This window comes from Anomaloglossus baeobatrachus, chromosome 2 (assembly GCF_048569485.1).
Source record: "Anomaloglossus baeobatrachus isolate aAnoBae1 chromosome 2, aAnoBae1.hap1, whole genome shotgun sequence".
Lineage (NCBI taxonomy): Eukaryota > Metazoa > Chordata > Amphibia > Anura > Aromobatidae > Anomaloglossus > Anomaloglossus baeobatrachus.
Window position 1 is genome coordinate 391,379,329 of NC_134354.1, and position 20,951 is coordinate 391,400,279.

The 20,951-nt window shown below is 41.3% G+C and overlaps 1 protein-coding gene across 1 annotated transcript in view; it reads left to right on the plus strand.

Moving 5' to 3' along the window:
* The window catches only part of LOC142291494 (uncharacterized), a 216,824-nt gene extending 206,649 nt beyond the window's left edge, over positions 1-10,175 (plus strand). Inside the window, exons 9-10 of the mRNA XM_075336057.1 lie at positions 260-361; positions 3,509-10,175. Coding sequence (XP_075192172.1) covers positions 260-361; positions 3,509-3,781 — 375 coding nt within the window. The 3' untranslated portion in view covers positions 3,782-10,175. The remainder of the gene's footprint in view (positions 1-259; positions 362-3,508) is intronic.
* The last annotated feature ends 10,776 nt before the right edge of the window (positions 10,176-20,951 follow it).

Sequence of the window (20,951 nt, forward strand, 5' to 3'; positions counted from 1 at the left end):
CAATTTTGTCCAGCCCATTTTTGGGGTTTCATGTGAAATTATGTCCAAATTGTCTTTTTTCTCTATATTTTTTTGTTGTTCCAATACACACAAAGGAAATAAATGTGTATAACCAAACATGTAGTTGTAATAATTATCTGGGAGAAATACTTCATTTTCTGGGACAATTTCAAAGGTGCGAACGCTTTCAGCCATGACTGTGGATGTGCGATATGTATGTTCTTTTTGTAATAACATGAGGTCTTGTGTTGTCCTTTAGAATAAGAAATGTCGATCATTTAAGTGCGATGGGACGGACTGCTATAAAACACAGACCACAGCACAAACAAAACAATGTCAAGTTGGAATAAATAATTGTGAGGTAACTAATAGATGACATATTTTATATTCTATGTATGTTATAAATGTAAGATACTTTGGACTGAACATTCAACCTAAATAGCCAGTTTTTATTCTAAACAGGTGATACACTCTATGCAGCTTAATTTCTAAATCTATTTAGTCATATATTAAAGAGAGATCTATTTGTTTTTGTACAGAGAGACAATAAAAGAGATTTCCATGGCTTTTAGTTGGCCTGCAAGTATGGTCTATTTGGATTTAGTAATATAAAATAACAATGAACATTGTACATTTTTTATCATTGTCAGAGTTGGGGGGCAGGAACGGGGAAAGTTTAACCTCTATATTGTTTTTTTGTTGCCAACAAAGAGAAAAGGGGAGAAGCTCTTTCATGTGTCGAAACTATTGCAGAAGTGTAGGTTTCAGGATTAAAGGGCTAGCACTGTGATAATGACAAAATAATGGGTAATGAAACGGTTAGTCAAGACCACAAAAAAGTTATTTAGTTGGCCTGTAAATATAATCTAATAGGTAGTAATTATATACACTGTGTGCAGAATTATTAGGCAAGTTGTATTTTAGAGGATGTTTTTTATTATTGGTCAATAACTATGTTCTCAATCAACCCAAAAGACTCATAAATATCAAAGGTTAATATTTTTGGAAGTTGGAGTGAGCTTTTTTATAGATTTGGCTATCTTAGGAGGATATCTGTTTGTGCAGGTAACTATTACTGTGCAGAATTATTAGGCAACTTAATAAAAACCAAATATATTCCCATCTCACTTGTTTATTTTCACTAGGTAAACCAATATAACTGCACAAAATTTAGAAATAAACATTTCTGACATGCAAAAACAAAACCCCAAAAAATTTGTGACTAATATAGCCACCTTTCTTTATGATGACACTCAACAGCCTACCATCCATAGATTCTGTCAGTTGCTTGATCTGTTTACGATCAACATTGCCTGCAGCGGCCACCATAACCTCCCAGACACTGTTCCGAGAGGTGCACTGTTTTCCCTCCCTGTAGATTTCACATTTTATGAGGGACCACAGGTTCTCTATGGGGTTTAGATCAGGTGAACAAGGGGGCCATGTCATTATTTTTTCATCTTTTAGACCTTTACTGGCCAGCCACGCTGTGGAGTAGTTGGATGCATGTGATGGAGCACTCTCCTGCATGAAAAACATGTTTTTCTTGAACGATACGGACTTCTTCCTGTACCACTGCTTGAAGAAGTTGTCTTCCAGAAACTGGAAGTAGGTCTGGGAGTTGAGCTTCACTCCATCCTCAACCCGAAAAGGTCCCACAAGTTCATCTTTGATGATACCAGCCCATACCAGTACCCCACCTCCACCTTGCTGGCGTCTGAGTCCGAGTGGAGCTCTCTGCCCTTTACTGATGCAGCCTCTGGCTCATCCATCTGGCCCATCAAGAGTCACTCTCATTTCATCAGTCCATAAAACCTTTGAAAAATCAGTCTTAAGATATTTCTTGGCCCAGTCTTGACGTTTTATCTTATGTTTCTTGTTTAAAGGTGGTCGTTTTTCAGCCTTCCTTACCTTGGCCATGTCCCTGAGTATGGCACACCTTGTGCTTTTTGATACTCCAGTAACGTTGCAGCTCTGAAATATGGCCAAACTGGTGGCAAATGGCATCTTGGCAGCGTCACGCTTGATTTTCCTCATTTCATGGGCAGTTGTTTTGCGCCTTTTTTGCCCAACACGCTTCTTGCGACCCTGTTGGCTATTTGTCATGAAACCCTTGATTGTTCGGTGATCACGCTTCAAAGGTTTGGCAATTTCAAGACTGCTGCATCCCTCTGCAAGACATCTCACAATTTTGGACTTTTCAGAGCCCGTCAAATCTTTCTTCTGACCCATTTTTCCAAAGGAAAGGAAGTTGCTTAATAATTAAGCACCCCTTATATAGGGTGTTGATGGCATTACACCACACCTCTCCTCATTACATAGATGTACATCACCTGATTTACTTAATTGGTAGTTGGCTGTCAAGCCTATACAGCTTAGAGTAGGACAACATGGATAAAAAGTATCATGTGATCATAATACTCATTTGCCTAATAATTCTACACACAGTGTAGTGTAATTATGTAAGTTGCAATTTAGACAGAATATCAGTGCGTTTGTCCATAGACATGTTCAGTGCCCCAGTGAAGTCTGGAAGAGAACACTCGGCTTCACTGTATATTCCCAATGTGGCTTGGTGTTGCCGAGTCCTGCTCAGATAACAAGTGAAGAATATATCAATCACACATTAGGCTGCGTGCCCATGATTAGTGTTCATTGAGTTCTGGAAGCAGCATGTTTCAGCTGTGTCCAAAATGTGGTGATGTGCAGTACAAGCACAGTGGATGGGATTTTTAGAAATCCCATGCCCACTGTGCATGTACAGCCCACAGCATTAACTGACTTGCAGTGCAGCTTTCCTGACATGCAGCATGTCAATTCTTTGCTGCAGAGTCGCAAGCATGTTCCGCAGGGAGAACACAATGAAAGACCACAGTGCCCCGAACCCGGATCGTGGGCATGAGCAGCTGTGGTCTCCTGTGGAGGAGACTTGTGGCTCCGCAGGTCAGGAACTGAGGCATCCAGAACACGGCGGGTCCTGATCGTGTGCACATACCCTAAGAGGGCAGGATTACAGTATCTGTTGTAGGACTAGTCACAATAAATTAACACCTTGACCAGGGGCACACATACCATTGGGGCAACTTGTGTAGCTTCACAGGGGCTCTAGAGGTAGCAGATGGACTTCTGCATTATGATAATCAATTGGACTGCAAAAGACGCATATATTGTTCTTGCGCTACTTCTCTGCATAAACATCACCACTGATTGGCATCTTTCTGCCTATGCAGAGTGGACACAGAGCTCAGACGACACAGAGCTCAGACGACACAAAACCGCCACTAGATTTATAGCAGCTAAAACAGTGATTTTATTAAAACTGCAGCAAGCAGCTCAGTAAGTGACACATATTTGGGAATGAGGATCTTCTTAGCCTACATCACGCTGCTGTCAGATGGGGTAGCAAAAACTCGGTGGCAGGCTCTTCTAAAATTTACTGCTACAGCATAAATTCATAATACATACTGTACATGCAATAAACTGTGAACCATTTCTTTTTTTCCTACAGTTGCAAAAAATTGTGAAAACCAGTGGCGTTTCTTATGAGGCCGGTTGCAGCAATACATGTTTCACCAGCACTAAATCGTGCAGTACCATCACTACTGCTGACTGTTTCCAGGAATGCTGCAATGCGACAACTACTGCATGCTGTATGAAACTAGACGGCCAGGTGCACTTTAACACTGCCTCTCTCCTACGGAAAGGATCACTCCTGAAGATCTTCACTTGTGCCTTCTCTGTTATGCTTATCTCCCGCTTCATGTCATCTTCACATGCATGAATCTGAATTTTCTTAATTGCAGGGGGCGTCCAGCTTAGGAAATAGTTTTTTTTTTATTATTTAAATGCATGTAATTGCGGCTAAAAATCCTTTTTGCAATCATTACAAATTTGGCCACATTTGCCTTCTATAGTGTTTGTGTTGATCTGTCTATTGCTGGGTGAAGAATGAATTAAAAGGGCATCTGTCAGAAATTAAATCCCCCACATACCATTTAAGGGTCTGTGGAAGTGCATCGGGGCGTGGTGATGCACTTACAACTCCGCTGTATTTCCGAGCACCCTCCCCTGGCTGATTGGCAGGTCAGTGACCGTGAACCAGAGCAGCGCGCTTAGTTAAGGCACAGCAGAGCTGTAAGTGCACAGACACACCCCAGTGCACTTCAGGCACATGCATACAAAGCTTCAAAACATGATTTCTTCCCGCTGGAGCAGCACTTTAAGATCATTAATGGATCCAATGGCTTATCTTCTAAAGGGCTACACAATCAGATCAATGGTTAGGGGGGTAAAAGATACTGCCGGGCTCTTTTTAAGTAAGAATCCATCAGTCAGCCTGCTATGAAGGTCCGACAGGGATTTGTAACTTTTTTCTCTGTCTTGTTCGGAGCTTCCCTCAGCTGATTTATAACCACAGCCACATCAAAGTTTAACATGCAGTCTAATAAAAAGACTGTGTAAGCCAAACGGTGCAAAGTTTTCAATGAAACATAATTACAAACATAATTTTTAGCCCTATATACATGCATTTAAGAAAATAATTGCCCCCGAGGTGGGCGTCCCCTTTAACGTGCACTACGTTTGAACTTTCTAAAGAATCTGTGCTTCATTTGTTTTATCCTAAACCTACAGATAAGTCTATACGATCTGTCCTCACACAATGTGAAATCTAGATATCGCTGGATTTGGTGTTCTACTGAAACATATTTATACATATATAAAAATTGGGAGAAGGGAAGAGAAAATTATCTTTACATTCAGTCCTACATGGCAACTTGCTTGGCTTCCTTCACTGTATAACAATTTTACTTTTCTCCCGAAATAATAAAAACAAGTACTGTATTTTGTGATCGATAAAACACACCTGACCATTAAAAGCAACTGAGAATAGAATATAAACTATAATGCCAACAGGGATTTTATACCAGATTGAAAACGTTTACTTCACAAACCCTTATGAGTGTGATATATATTATTTTTTAATTAACCTTCCTTTATCTCTTAAAGTAAATGTATCATCAGAAAATTACCTATTATTTACATTTTGGTCATTTTTTTTTTCAAACACAATCTGTATTTAAAAAAAATAAAATAAAAATCTTGCCATTTTCATCTTAGCCAATGAGGCTTTTAGATACATAAATCCTGTTATTTAGAGAACACTTTTCAGAAGTCTCATTATCATCATAGACAGGTAGCACCTCAACACACAGCTGATCACACAGGATCCACTATTCACATCAGGTGATTTCTCCTACCTTTACAATGGCCTTTGCACTTTCTCATTAGATGCTTTAGTAATAAAAGACAGGGTCAGATTCAGTTTGTTGTTGCTAATGTACATGTGAATTTCCTGAAAGAACAGGAAGTAGGAGTCTAGGATAGTCCCAGTGACCAGTGTGAAAATTGTTAAGATTTATACATTTGTGGGTGTTTTTGTTTATTTGTTGTTTTTTTTAAAATACAGATCATGATATGAAAAGTAAAGGAAAAAATGCAATTCGGTTTTTATAAGATACATTTAAACATAAATACCTGATTTAGATAGTAGGTTGTTTTCAAATGACATATTCCTGTTAATGATTTAGTCTTATGTGGAATGTGGTTAATCACAACACAGTTAATAAAATGTCTGCTAATCATAATGGTGTATTGGATTAAGTACACAATTCTACATAGCCAACATAGCAGCCAGCATCTAGTGTAAATGATGGGATTTCCCTACTGCTGACCCTTGACCAGGATGAACAGCAACAACACATAACTTAAAGAGTAAACCTCCTAAGAATCCCTATAAATATATAAAAAAGACTGACCCACACATCCAACAGGTGTGAACAGGTGCTAGCTGAAAATACATTATAACTAGAAAAATACATACACCTGCACGCTAAAATGCTAACATTTCAAATTAGGGTATATATACACACACACTGTATATAGATAGAAAAGAGATCACCTTGTCGTGGTTACCGAGCTCATATGCATTGGGCAATACATAAGCTAGATATCTCTTTTTTTTTTTCAAATATTCCTATAACAGTAATGCAATACCAGTGTTCCTTTATTCAAGGATACCTATCTCACCATTAATGAGGTAGTCTAGTGAAAACAAGCAATCACCTATCCACAGTACCGATTTCTTAGGGAATTTTTACACCTGTAAACACCTTGTTTTACACTTGTAAACACCTCTTTTTACACCTGTTACGAAATGATGTAGTGCATCGGACGCATGGCTGCTTCTACAATCATTCTTTATAAGACTGTTGGAAAAATCCAGGTGCAGAACTCGGCAGCCCCATAGGGAATAAATGGAGCGCAGGTCACACGTGAACAAATGTGCCATTCTAATGGGGATATATGTTCTCCATTCTGCCGATTGGTGTGGTGTGGTGTGAGTGGTTGGACTCCCACCAATCAAGAAATTATGACCTATCCTGTGGCTAGATGGTAACTTGTTTTCCCCAGACAACCTTTTTAACGTTAGACTGTTACACAATGTCTAGCACACAAATTTTTTGATAAAAAGTGTGTCGTCTGGTCCCCCAAAAAATTGTAAAAGAAGAAAAGCCACCTCAAGCCTATGACCTTATGCATATTTCTGTATTTCAAGTTGTTCAGAGTCATAGTAATGTTAAGGCCCCATCACACACAGAGATAAATCTTTGGCAGATCTGTGGTTGCAGTGAAATCATGGACATATTGTTCCATTTGTACACAGCCACAAACCTGGCACTGATTGTCCACAATTTCACTGCAACCACAGATCTGCCGCAGATTTATCTCTGTGTGTGACAGGGCCTTTATTCTCTGAAGGTGTGCATTATACTCGGGTACTCGAGTCGTGTCCATCCAAGTACCTACTGCTCCTTATGCGTACCCGGGCATGGTACTGCTCGATCATCACTACCAAATTACCATTTTGTTGTATTGACTGTTTTATGCTCACCTGCCCCTACACACAATGTTATCCATAATGGTTTATTTTTTATATTTTTCTATGGAACAATTTGTCTTATGATTTACTAAAATTACACACAACTACATAAAAAATTAATGTAGATGAAATATAAATGGTAATATTCAGGAGAATAACTGATGTAATATTTAATCTTTACATTGGACAAACTGCAATAAACCATTTGTGTCATATAGATCATATATTTATGGCATGCATTTAGTTACAATTTATTATTATATACCAGTAAATGTAATTTTTATTATGTATACAAAAAATCTTACATGTCAGTAGTATAAAGATTTATGATTAGAATTATGACAATGTATATTTTAACAATATAACAAGCTAATACAGAAGAACATTGTATACTTGCAAATATTTTTATATGTATAATAGTCTCGACTTAACAGTAATTCATATAATAATCCTCTTAGATCCGATGGCTAAATTCAGAAATATAGTATTTACTTTATCAGGAGCTTAGCATTAAAAAAAGTTTGTTTCCTACCAAAACAATGAATCATTAAGAGAAGTCTGTTAGCAGAAAATGACTGTTCAAACCAAGCACAGGCGCTTGGTGTACCTGTAGCATGGTCAAACAGATCAAAGTACCAACTTGGTTAGGACATGCTGTTGTGTCTTGGACGCCGCGGATTCTGATCTGCGGCGCCGCGATTGCAGTTGCTCACGATCTGGGCTCAGGCAGTTGCGGTCTCTCGCTAGGGATACTATGGAGAACACTAGCGACTCCGTACTAAACAATTGACATGTTGCGGCTTGGGAAGCAGTAACGCAAGTCAGTTTTCGCTGTGGGAAAAACAAGCATGGTGGGCACGGGATTTCTAGAAATCCCATCCTCTGTACTTGTACAATACAACGCAGCGTTTTGGAGGCAGCAAAACCACGCTACGTCCAAAACGCTGTAAATCCTGATTGTGGGCATGCAACCTAAGAGCCAAAGGAGGGTAGGAATAGTAGAAATAGATGAAAAACAAGTAAGTGAGACGGTGCACTGAACTGCTTGGCAATGTTAAGTTCACACTAAGCACTGAGTGCCTGTGCTTAGTTTGAACAGTTAATTTGTGGTGACATACGGTTCTCCCTGTAAAAAAATTACAAACTATTGTTGAATTTACAACTTTAATATGTACTTTATGAGTTTGAAATGTATTAGTAAGATCACTGAAGGACAAAAACAGTGAGATAGTGAGACGGGACGCAATTGGGTGGCACATTAAAACTAAAGGAAAAAACTAAAAACATGTCTAACATTACTATTTAATTTATTTTACAATTTCATTGTCTGTAATGCCCCCGGTTGAAATAATAAATTATAAGTGAGCACTGTATGTTCTCAGAGTTTGTAATAAACATTATATTGAAAGTCAGTATTAAAGGCCTCATGTATCTAACCGTATAAATCAATGTGTTAAAAAGCAGTACTACAGCACTTACATTTTTATGACTATATGACACCTGATGCCCTCTAATCTACCACATCGCTTACAGCTGTCTCCTCAATACCTCAGTGTTTTGATGATCCCGCATTCAAGATGGCTGCCACAGTGATATATAAAGCAGTAGTAGTAGGACTGGACCATGCCTCAACATCATAAGAGAGGCAGAGGAGGTATGGTTCATACTTAGTGCTGGGTTCCCATTTTGGATAAAGGAGGAATGGAATGGTTAACTCAGCTGGAGGCATAAGCATGGGCGGACACCAAGAGCAAATGGCACCATGTGCAAGAATTAACCATAGGGCCCCTCTCCACAAACCACTCCCACCCCCCAGCTTTTTGGGTTCTTCCATTTACCATTTTGTTTTATTGTGCTCATCATCATCTTGCGCTGAGAAAAAAATAATAAAATCAGAGTTACACATTTTCTCCTGGCCTAGTCTCTCTGCTACTGGTCCAGCTATATTTACAGGCTGCAGTGATAATGTCACACGTGACCACTTTACTAATCACAGGGCTCAGCAGCCTGACCATCTACCTTGGTGAGACTGCTGAGCTCAGTGATTGGCTTCAGCGTCATGTGTTTTAGTCATGACATTACAACTACAAACATAGACCAGAAAAACTCAAAGCTTCAAGAGGAACCTCAAGACCCACCTCTTCCAACAAGCCTACAACCTACAATAGCCTTCAGCCCAGTAGACCACTGCGCAACCAGCTCTGTCCTCACCTATTGTACCATCACCCATTCCCTGTAGACTGTGAGCCCTCGCGGGCAGGGTCCTCTCTCCTCCTATACCAGTCTGTCTTGTACTGTTAATGATTGTTGTACGTATACCCTCTTTCACTTGTAAAGCGCCATGGAATAAATGGCGCTATAATAATAAATAATAATAATAATAATAACTCACCTTCTTGTTTTACATTTACCCCTCTTCCTGTTCCTTGATTGACTGTTCTGGTATTATAAGGGTATGTGCACTTGGTTAGGACATGCTGTTGTGTCTTGGACGCCGCGGATTCTGATCTGCGGCGCCGCGATTGCAGTTGCTCACGATCTGGGCTCAGGCAGTTGCGGTCTCTCGCTAGGGATACTATGGAGAACACTAGCGACTCCGTACTAAACAATTGACATGTTGCGGCTTGGGAAGCAGTAACGCAAGTCAGTTTTCGCTGTGGGAAAAACAAGCATGGTGGGCACGGGATTTCTAGAAATCCCATCCTCTGTACTTGTACAATACAACGCAGCGTTTTGGAGGCAGCAAAACCACGCTACGTCCAAAACGCTGTAAATCCTGATTGTGGGCATGCAACCTAAGAGCCAAAGGAGGGTAGGAATAGTAGAAATAGATGAAAAACAAGTAAGTGAGACGGTGCACTGAACTGCTTGGCAATGTTAAGTTCACACTAAGCACTGAGTGCCTGTGCTTAGTTTGAACAGTTAATTTGTGGTGACATACGGTTCTCCCTGTAAAAAAATTACAAACTATTGTTGAATTTACAACTTTAATATGTACTTTATGAGTTTGAAATGTATTAGTAAGATCACTGAAGGACAAAAACAGTGAGATAGTGAGACGGGACGCAATTGGGTGGCACATTAAAACTAAAGGAAAAAACTAAAAACATGTCTAACATTACTATTTAATTTATTTTACAATTTCATTGTCTGTAATGCCCCCGGTTGAAATAATAAATTATAAGTGAGCACTGTATGTTCTCAGAGTTTGTAATAAACATTATATTGAAAGTCAGTATTAAAGGCCTCATGTATCTAACCGTATAAATCAATGTGTTAAAAAGCAGTACTACAGCACTTACATTTTTATGACTATATGACACCTGATGCCCTCTAATCTACCACATCGCTTACAGCTGTCTCCTCAATACCTCAGTGTTTTGATGATCCCGCATTCAAGATGGCTGCCACAGTGATATATAAAGCAGTAGTAGTAGGACTGGACCATGCCTCAACATCATAAGAGAGGCAGAGGAGGTATGGTTCATACTTAGTGCTGGGTTCCCATTTTGGATAAAGGAGGAATGGAATGGTTAACTCAGCTGGAGGCATAAGCATGGGCGGACACCAAGAGCAAATGGCACCATGTGCAAGAATTAACCATAGGGCCCCTCTCCACAAACCACTCCCACCCCCCAGCTTTTTGGGTTCTTCCATTTACCATTTTGTTTTATTGTGCTCATCATCATCTTGCGCTGAGAAAAAAATAATAAAATCAGAGTTACACATTTTCTCCTGGCCTAGTCTCTCTGCTACTGGTCCAGCTATATTTACAGGCTGCAGTGATAATGTCACACGTGACCACTTTACTAATCACAGGGCTCAGCAGCCTGACCATCTACCTTGGTGAGACTGCTGAGCTCAGTGATTGGCTTCAGCGTCATGTGTTTTAGTCATGACATTACAACTACAAACATAGACCAGAAAAACTCACCAGAAAAAAGCCACTAGCCAACTCAGGTCAAACTGACAAATGCACTCGCAGGATGCAGCCGGCCCCCCCATGATAAAGATATGGGTAACACAGGTGCAGAATACCGATGAGACATCTACTCTCAACCTACCAACTCATGGAGGGGGTGGCTGCTGGTATTAAATATGAAAACTAATGAGGTTTTACATAGGGCACCAGTCATACAGATATGTGCAATGTACAGGGTCCGACTCACAGCCTATTGATGATGCCTTTCTGTTAGATCAGGCGGGCTGCCCAGCACTATCTAAGTGCACTAGCACACAGGATCATTTTTATTGCACAATTTTTCGCAGGATGCAGCTGGGCCCTCTGGGGTGTCTGTCCTGTGTGCCAGTGCACTTAAATATATATACACAAACAGGCACATATACACACAAGAACATATACTGTATATACACAGAGGCACATACAGATATATACAGGAACTTACACTATACTTATACTATATATATATCTATATATCTATATATATATATATATATATATATATACATATACATATATACAGTAAATACTAACTGTACTACCCGGCTTCGCCCAAGATAATAAATGGTGTTAACAAAATAGAATGTATTAACAAAAACGAATTCTGCACACAAAAAACACAAAACAAATAGATAGAAATGTAATTATTAAATTGTTGCCTATATTAACCAATCAGAGCTCAGATTAATTAACTGTAGCAAAATACAGTTAGGTCCAGAAATATTTGGACAGTGACACAATTTTCGCGAGTTGGGCTCTGCATGCCACCACATTGGATTTGAAATGAAACCTCTACAACAGAATTCAAGTGCAGATTGTAACGTTTAATTTGAAGGTTTGAACAAAAATATCTGATAGAAACTGTAGGAATTGTACACATTTCTTTACAAACACTCCACATTTTAGGAGGTCAAAAGTAATTGGACAAATAAACCAAACCCAAACAAAATATTTTTATTTTCAATATTTTGTTGCGAATCCTTTGGAGGCAATCACTGCCTTAAGTCTGGAACCCATGGACATCACCAAACGCTGGGTTTCCTCCTTCTTAATGCTTTGCCAGGCCTTTACAGCCGCAGCCTTCAGGTCTTGCTTGTTTGTGGGTCTTTCCGTCTTAAGTCTGGATTTGAGCAAGTGAAATGCATGCTCAATTGGGTTAAGATCTGGTGATTGACTTGGCCATTGCAGAATGTTCCACTTTTTTGCACTCATGAACTCCTGGGTAGCTTTGGCTGTATGCTTGGGGTCATTGTCCATCTGTACTATGAAGCGCCGTCCGATCAACTTTGCGGCATTTGGCTGAATCTGGGCTGAAAGTATATCCCGGTACACTTCAGAATTAATCCGGCTACTCTTGTCTGCTGTTATGTCATCAATAAACACAAGTGACCCAGTGCCATTGAAAGCCATGCATGCCCATGCCATCACGTTGCCTCCACCATGTTTTACAGAGGATGTGGTGTGCCTTGGATCTTGTGCCGTTCCCTTTCTTCTCCAAACTTTTTTCTTCCCATCATTCTGGTACAGGTTGATCTTTGTCTCATCTGTCCATAGAATACTTTTCCAGAACTGAGCTGGCTTCATGAGGTGTTTTTCAGCAAATTTAACTCTGGCCTGTCTATTTTTGGAATTGATGAATGGTTTGCATCCAAACCATTTGTACTTACTTTCATGGAGTCTTCTCTTTACTGTTGACTTAGAGACAGATACACCTACTTCACTGAGAGTGTTCTGGACTTCAGTTGATGTTGTGAACGGGTTCTTCTTCACCAAAGAAAGTATGCGGCGATCATCCACCACTGTTGTCATCCGTGGACGCCCAGGCCTTTTTGAGTTCCCAAGCTCACCAGTCAATTCCTTTTTTCTCAGAATGTACCCGACTGTTGATTTTGCTACTCCAAGCATGTCTGCTATCTCTCTGATGGATTTTTTCTTTTTTTTCAGCCTCAGGATGTTCTGCTTCACCTCAATTGAGAGTTCCTTAGACCGCATGATGTCTGGTCACAGCAACAGCTTCCAAATGCAAAACCACACACCTGTAATCAACCCCAGACCTTTTAACTACTTCATTGATTACAGGTTAACGAGGGAGACGCCTTCAGAGTTAATTGCAGCCCTTAGAGTCCCTTGTCCAATTACTTTTGGTCCCTTGAAAAAGAGAAGGCTATGCATTACAGAGCTATGATTCCTAAACCCTTTCTCCGATTTGGATGTGAAAACTCTCATATTGCAGCTGGGAGTGTGCACTTTCAGCCCATATTATATATATAATTGTATTTCTGAACATGTTTTTGTAAACAGCTAAAATAACAAAACTTGTGTCACTGTCCAAATATTTCTGGCCCTGACTGTAGAAGCTAAGCTGTGATTGGTTGCTATTGGCAGCCTGACAAATCTCCAGGCAACAGAAAACCCTCCCCCTTGACTGTATATATTAGCTCACACATACACAAAATAGACAGGTCATGTGACTGACAGCTGCCGTATTTCCTATATGGTACATTTGTTGTTCTTGTAGTTTGGCTGCTTATTAATCAGATTTTTATTTTTTAAGGATAATACCAGACTTGTGTGCATTTTAGGGCGATTATGTGGCGAGGTTGGTGTATGTGTGGTGAAATGTGTGCTGAGGGTGGTATATGTGTTCAAGTACGTGGTAGTGTGTGCCGCATTTTGTGTGTGTGTTCATATCCCCGAGTGTGGTGAGTATCCCATATCGGGGCCCCACATTAACAACTGTACGGTATATACTCTTTGGCGCCATCGCTCTCATTCTTTAAGTCCCCCTTGTTCACATCTGGCAGCTGTCAATTTGCCCCCAACACTTTTTGTTTCACTTTTTCCCCATTATGTAGATAGGGGTAAAATTGATTGGTAAATTGGAACGCGCAGGGTTAAAATTTTGCCTTACAACCTAGCACCCGACGCTGCCTGGGATAGTAACTGACTCTCTGTTTCTCTCCCATTCTCTGTCTGTCTCCCCCTCTGTATATATCTCTCTGTCTCTCTCTCTCTTTGTCTGTCTGTCTCTTTCCCTGTCTGTCTCTGACTGTCTCTGTCTATTTCCCTGTCTGTCTGTCTATTTCTTTCCCTGTCTGTCTATCTATCTCTGTCACTTTCCCTGTCTGTCTCTTTCCCTCTGTTGCCCTGTCTGTCTCTTTCACTGCCTGTCTCTTTCCCTCTCTTTCCCTGTCTGTCTCTTTCCCTGTGTCTGTCTTTTTGTCTGTCTCTTTACCTGTCTGTGTCTGTCTCTTAACCTGTCTCTCTCTTTCCCTGTCTGTCTCTTTCCCTGTCAGTCTGTCTCTTTGTCTGCGTGTGTCTCTTTGTGTCTGTCTCTTACCCTGTCTATGTCTGTTTTTTAGCTTGTCTGTGTCTGCCTCTTTCCCTGTCTGTGTCTGTCTCTTTCCCTGGCTGCATTGTGACACGCCAACATTCCATTTAAGGGCGTGGCTGCGCATTCTTCTGAAGTTCTGGCTGCACTGTGGCTCCCAGCTCCATTCGCTTTAATGGAGGCAGGTTTTTTTGGTGAATAACTGTAAAGCACGGGGTTAAAATTTCTCCTCAAAACATAGCCTATGATGCTCTCGGGGTCCAGAAGTGTAAGTGTGCAAAATTTTGTGGCTGTAGCTGCGACGGTGCAGATGCCAATCCCAGACATACACACACACATACATACACACACACACATACACACATTCAGCTTTATATATTAGATATATACAGTATATATATATATACATATATATATATATATATATATATATATATGTGTGTGTGTGTGTGTGTGTGTACATACAGTACAGACCAAAGTTTGGACACACCTTCTCATCTCTAGAACAACTGTTAAGAGGAGACTTTGTGCAGCAGGCCTTCGAGGTAAAATAGCTGCTAGGAAACCACTGCTAAGGACAGGCAACAAGCAGAAGAGACTTGTTTGGGCTAAAGAACACAAGGAATGGACATTAAACCAGTGGAAATCTGTGCTTTGGTCTGATGAGTCCAAATTTGAGATCTTTGGATCCAACTACCGTGTCTTTGTAGAAAAAGTGAATGGATGGACTCTACATGCCTGGTTCCCACCGTGAAGCATGGAGGAGGAGGTGTTGTTGGGGATTTATTCAAAATTGAAGGCATACAGAACCAGCAAACCTACCACAGCATTTTGCAGCGGCGTGCTATTCCATCCGGTTTGCGTTTAGTTGGACCATCATTTATTTTTCAACAGGACAATGACCCCAAACACACCTCCAGGCTGTGTAAGGGCTATTTGACTAAGAAGGAGAGTGATGGGGTGCTACGCCAGATGACCTGGCCTCCACAGTCACCAGACCTGAACCCAATCGAGATGGTGTGGGGTGAGCTGGACCGCAGAGTGAAAGCAAAAGGGCCAACAAGTGCTAAGCATCTCTGGGAACTCCTTCAAGACTGTTGGAAAACCATTTCCGGTGACTACCTCTTGAAGCTCATCAAGAGAATGCCAAGAGTGTGCAAAGTAGTAATGAAAGCAAAAAGTGGCGACTTTGAAGAACCTAGAAAATAAGACATATTTTCAGTTGTTTCACACTTTGTTAAGTATTTCATTCCACATGTTTTAATTCATAGTTTTGATGCCTTCAATGTGAATCAACAATTTTCAGAGTCCTGAAAATAAAGAAAACTCTTTGAATGAGAAGGTGTGTCCAAATTTTTGGTCTGTGCTGTACATGTATACTATTTATGCACAGAGATGTATATACTATATACACACATGCAAATACACACATCATATATACATTCACATACACACATACTATATATACACACACATACAGTACTGTATATACACACATATACTGTACATACAAATACACACATACTGTATATACACATGCATTCTGTATATACACATACACACATACTGTATATATACACACACAGTGTATATGCACATACACATGTCGCGGGCGGAGGAGGGGACGCTGCGCTCTCCCACTGCTCGGGTCCGGCTGCTGCTGGTGCCGCTGCTCGGTGGTGGCTCGAGCGGTGGGCCGGATCCCGGGGACTCGAGCGGCGCTCCTCACCCGTGAGTGAAAAGGGGATTTTGATTGTGGGGGTTTTGGTTATTGTCCGTGACGCCACCCACGGTTGTGGTGATATTGGTGACACCACCGCTGCTCTAGACAGGGATCCCGGGAGCGGTGACAGGGAGCAGCTTGGTTGTTATTTCTCCCCTCCGTGGGTAGTGTTATGTCTGACATCGGTGTGCCTGCTGGGAGTGTGGGGTGTGTTGATGTTGTGCTCTGTGGCTCCTGGCTTGTCCAGGGCGCCACACACATATATTGTATATACACATACACATATACTGTATATACACACATTGTACTGTATATATACACACATACTGTATATACACATGCACACACATACTGTATATACACATACATTTACTGTATGTACACATACACACATATACTATATATACTGACACATGCACAATTATATACAGTACAAGCAACATAGGTACAGTGTGTAAAAACAAAGTGACAAATAGATCTAAAAAGTATACTCTCCTCTCTGTTTATTTATTAGTTGCTGATGCCCCTCTGATGTTTGTCCTGCTCTTCCTCTCCTGTTGTGGATGTTGACCTGTGCGGCCTCCATCTTTCTGCTAACAGCTGAGCTAGTCCCTCTCCTGCAGGAATCAGCTCCTCTTTGGCTGCGACCTGCATCCTCTCCTGAGCTGTGAATCCAGGCTACGTCTCCCCTGCACTCTAAGCCGGGGAGAAGCAGAGTGTACTGCAGAGCAGAGTTGCAGGGGAGCATAAGAAGGGCCTCTTACTGGTTCGTATGGGGTAATATGTGTCAATGTGTTACAATATGGCCACCTCGCACAGGCATTTAGATTAGTTTTCTCACTACGGCACCAGGACCAAGGGTCAATGTGTTTCTCTGGTCACCAGCCCATGACCAATGAGGAAGAATTCTGCAGTCGTGATGTCTGTGTTGCCCACCATTATACCATTTGTAAATAATACAAGGACTGAATGTGACTTGGTTCAAATTGGCCACAGCAGCCTTTATTACCTGTTATTTACATTCTAAACACAAGGGGGCGCCGTCCAACAGGCGACCCCAACAAATAATATTAGGTAACACTGTAAACAATACAGTAAATATAACCCTGGGTAGGCCCGGTCCAGGAACTACTTCTCACCCCAATATCCCTGGCCACCACACACCGACCCAGAGGTGAGGAATTAATGACCCATGGATTAATACCCCCAAACTTTGCAGAACCCCGTGCCTGCACCATCCCGGAACCCGGAGCCCCCATTCCAAGTCGGTGTCTCTTGGTCCAGTTACCATTCCCCTCAAACCACCTCTGGACCAGACCACCTACCCCCCCCCCCCTTCCCGCTGCTGTGACAAATAAAACAACCCAGCCTAGTATTCCCACTCTGTACTTGAGCACCCCTCTCCCTCCTAACACTCCTCCTACCCACCAATCCCATCTCTGCATTGTTCAAACCACCTCCTGTCCCTATTAACCGCATCACTCCTTCCCTTCCCTCAAGTGATGTCACCCCTCCACCCTATGGGTTCCATGGATTTCTCTACCACTGACAGTCACTGCTTGCAGAAGGCCACTACTTGACCTAATACCTTCTTTCCGTATTACCAGCTAGGAAGATCCCTTCCCTTCCAGGGTCCCCTTTCACTTTTCCGGCTAACACTAGCCTTACTTCTTCTCTACAACTACTTGCATATAGATTGCGCCCACTTGCTTCGATATTCGCTTCTGTCGCCACTAACGTTTCTCTTGGCTCTTGCTTCCTAGTACTTTCCAGCAGTTCACTGCTTGTCTACTCACAACCAGCATTCCTTCCATCTCCAACACAGATCTAAAAAAAAATTATTGCTCTACATAAAGATAATGTCCTATTGAGCAATAAAACAGTCCAATGTGTCTTTAATGCTTGCATCACTTTTTTGCTACCTAAACTAAAATGCAAAATACAATGTACCTGTGATGAAGTTGTTTCTTTTGGTTTCTCGCTCTTTAGCTAATCTGTACGTTTGCTACAATATGTCATTGTGTAGGTCCGGTAGCTTCTATCCTGAAATCATTTGTGCAAATCATTTGCTTGTTTTTCAAAGATCCTATCATTAGAACAAATTATTCTAGCTTGTAAAAACTCACCAACTGGGATGTTCATAATAAGGTGTTTTGGAAATTGGGAGGTAGCATAAAGTAAGGTGTTAGCCGAGGTCATCTTGAAAAAAAGGTCAGTTTGGATATAGTCCACCTGAATGGAAACATCAAGAAAGTCAATCTGACTTCTGCTGTGGGTAAGTTAAATTTTTAGATCATTGATTTTTAAACTCAAGGAAGGTTTCATTTAACATACCCTGCCAAATCATCAGTACATCATCAATGCAACTCACCCCTAAAAAAAATAGTTTTTCACTGAGGGTAATAGGGTGGTTTTGAAATATCTCCCTTTCTCACAGTCCCAGGAACAAATTAGCATATGCCCCCATAACTATGGTCTGGACCTGTAGGTAGAGGACTTCCTTAAGCATAAAAAAAATTATGCTTGAGTACGATCTCAAGTGCTTTAAGAAGAAAGACATACAGTGGAACCTTGCTTAAAGAGAACAATCCGTTCTGGGACTGTGCTTGTTAATCAAGTTACTCGTTCAGCAGAGCAAGATTTCCCATAGGAAATCATTGCAATGCAGACAATTCGTTCCACAATGTGTTAAATGTCCCATCCTGGTCCCCTATTCTATCATTCCACACATGCACAAACACACACAAACATGTACAAACACACTCAAACTCACACAAACACACACAAGCACACATGCACACGCACATATTATATGCTCACCTTACCTTCCGTTCCATCGCCGGTCTCCTGGGACTTGCTGTTCTCCGGTGCGGGCCGTGTATCGGGTAACCATAACGACGAGGGCGGAACTTCCTGCCAGAGTGCTGACGTCAAAGGCAGAGCTGCTTGCCTCTGATTGGCCAGCGCGCTGCCTTTGAGAAGCGGTGACAGGAACCAGGAAGTTCCTGCTTCATTGCTGTGAATGCCGATGCCTGGAGTGGCGCGGCGCGGCGCACTACAGGACCCAGGAGGCCTGGAAATGGTGCTAAGAAACAATGCGCCATTTCCAGGGGCAGCTGCGGGCTGTGGAGAATCACAGCTCCCAGCTGCCTGGCTTTACCTGACTGGCGATCAAAATATGGTGGGAGCCCACTCATTTTTTTTTTTCATTATTTTTTTAAATAATCAAAAAAAATGAATGGGCTTCCCTATCTTTTGATTGCCAGCCAAGGTAAAGCCAGGCAGATGGGGGTGGGGGTAGATATCTGCTTTATCTGCGCTGAGAATCAAAAGTATCGCGGTGTTGTAAGTAGTTTATAGAATAAAAGAACAATTTACATTGTACTCAAAAATATACCTATAAAGAGAAAAATCAGAACAACTGATAATTTTGCAGTAGTCTCTTAATTTTTGCCAGAGCTGTATATATATATATATATATATACATATATATATATATATATATATATATGTATATATATATATATACATATATATATATATATATATATATATATATATATATAATGTATATACATATATATATGAATATATATATACTGCATTTATATATATATATATATATATATATATATATATATAGTGTACACAATATATAGTTGTATAAAATATAAATAAATAATTATAAAAAAATGACGTAGCGCTCCGCAATATTTTTGATTCTCAGCGCACATAAAGCAGATGGCTAGAGGCTACCACCACCATCTGCCTGGCTTTACCTTGGGTAGCAATCAAAATACAGAGAAGCCCATTTTTTTTTCTAGTTATTTAAAAAAATAATTAAAAAAAAATGTGTGGGCTCCCGCCGCTGCATTTTCTGTTGCTGGCCAAGGGTACTCCAAGCAGCTACTGGGTGCTAACCCCCACTGCTTGGTGTTACCTTCACTGGCAATGGAAAATCCAGGGAAGCCCTATTTTTGTATTATATCAAGGTACAGCAGGCAGCTACCCCCAACTCCCAGTTGCCTATTTGTACCCGGTTGCGAACCAAAAGCCCTTTTTTTTTAATTATTTCATGAATTTCATGAAATAACAAATAAAAAAAAAACGATATGTGGGCTTTGCCCAATTTTTGTGTCCAGCCAGGTACAACTAGGCAGCTGGGGATTGGAATCCTCAACGCAGGGTGGCCCAAGCTTTCTGGCCCCCCCGCAGAGAATTGTAGTCCACAGCCACCCCAGAAAATGGCACTTTTATAGAAGCGCCGTCTTTTGGCGCTGTGTCCATCTCTCCAGCGGCCCTGGTGCCGGGTGGCATGCTGGGTAATAAGGGGTTAATACCAGCTTTGTTTTACCAGCTGGTATAAAGCCCAAGATTCTTAATGTCAGGCCAAGTTTGACCCGGCCTTTAAGAATCTCCAATAAAGGGTTAAAAAAAAGATACCACACAGAAAAAATACTTTATTAGAAATAAATACACAGACACACTTAGGGACTCCATCTTTATTACTCCCTCTCAACCCTCCATGAGCCAGGTCTTCTGTTTTCTTTAACCGATCTAGCTTTGCTATATCAGACAGCACGGGGAGAGGAAGAACGCTTCTGCTCCCTGTGCTGTCTAATCACTCAATGAGTGAGCATAGACTGCTGGTTGGTAAGCAGTGACGTCACTACTGCCACTGTTGCCATAGTAACCTGACGAGCAGGTAACTATAGCAACGGTGATCTAAAATCACCGGATTCCTGATGCCGCTATTCACCGGCTGTTGCATTACAGTGTGTGGCAGCCAATCCCTGCATGTGGGCTGACTCTGTAAAGACTGCCAATATGCAGGGAGGGGGGAGCCGAGCATGTTCTCGAGCATCTCGCCGGTACTCGGCGCTCACCGATTACATCGAGTACTGAGATCCTCGGGTGAGCACAGAGTACCGGCGAGCATGCTCGCCCATCCCTATCCGCTGACAGTACAGGACCTTGCATGACATAGCCATGTTTA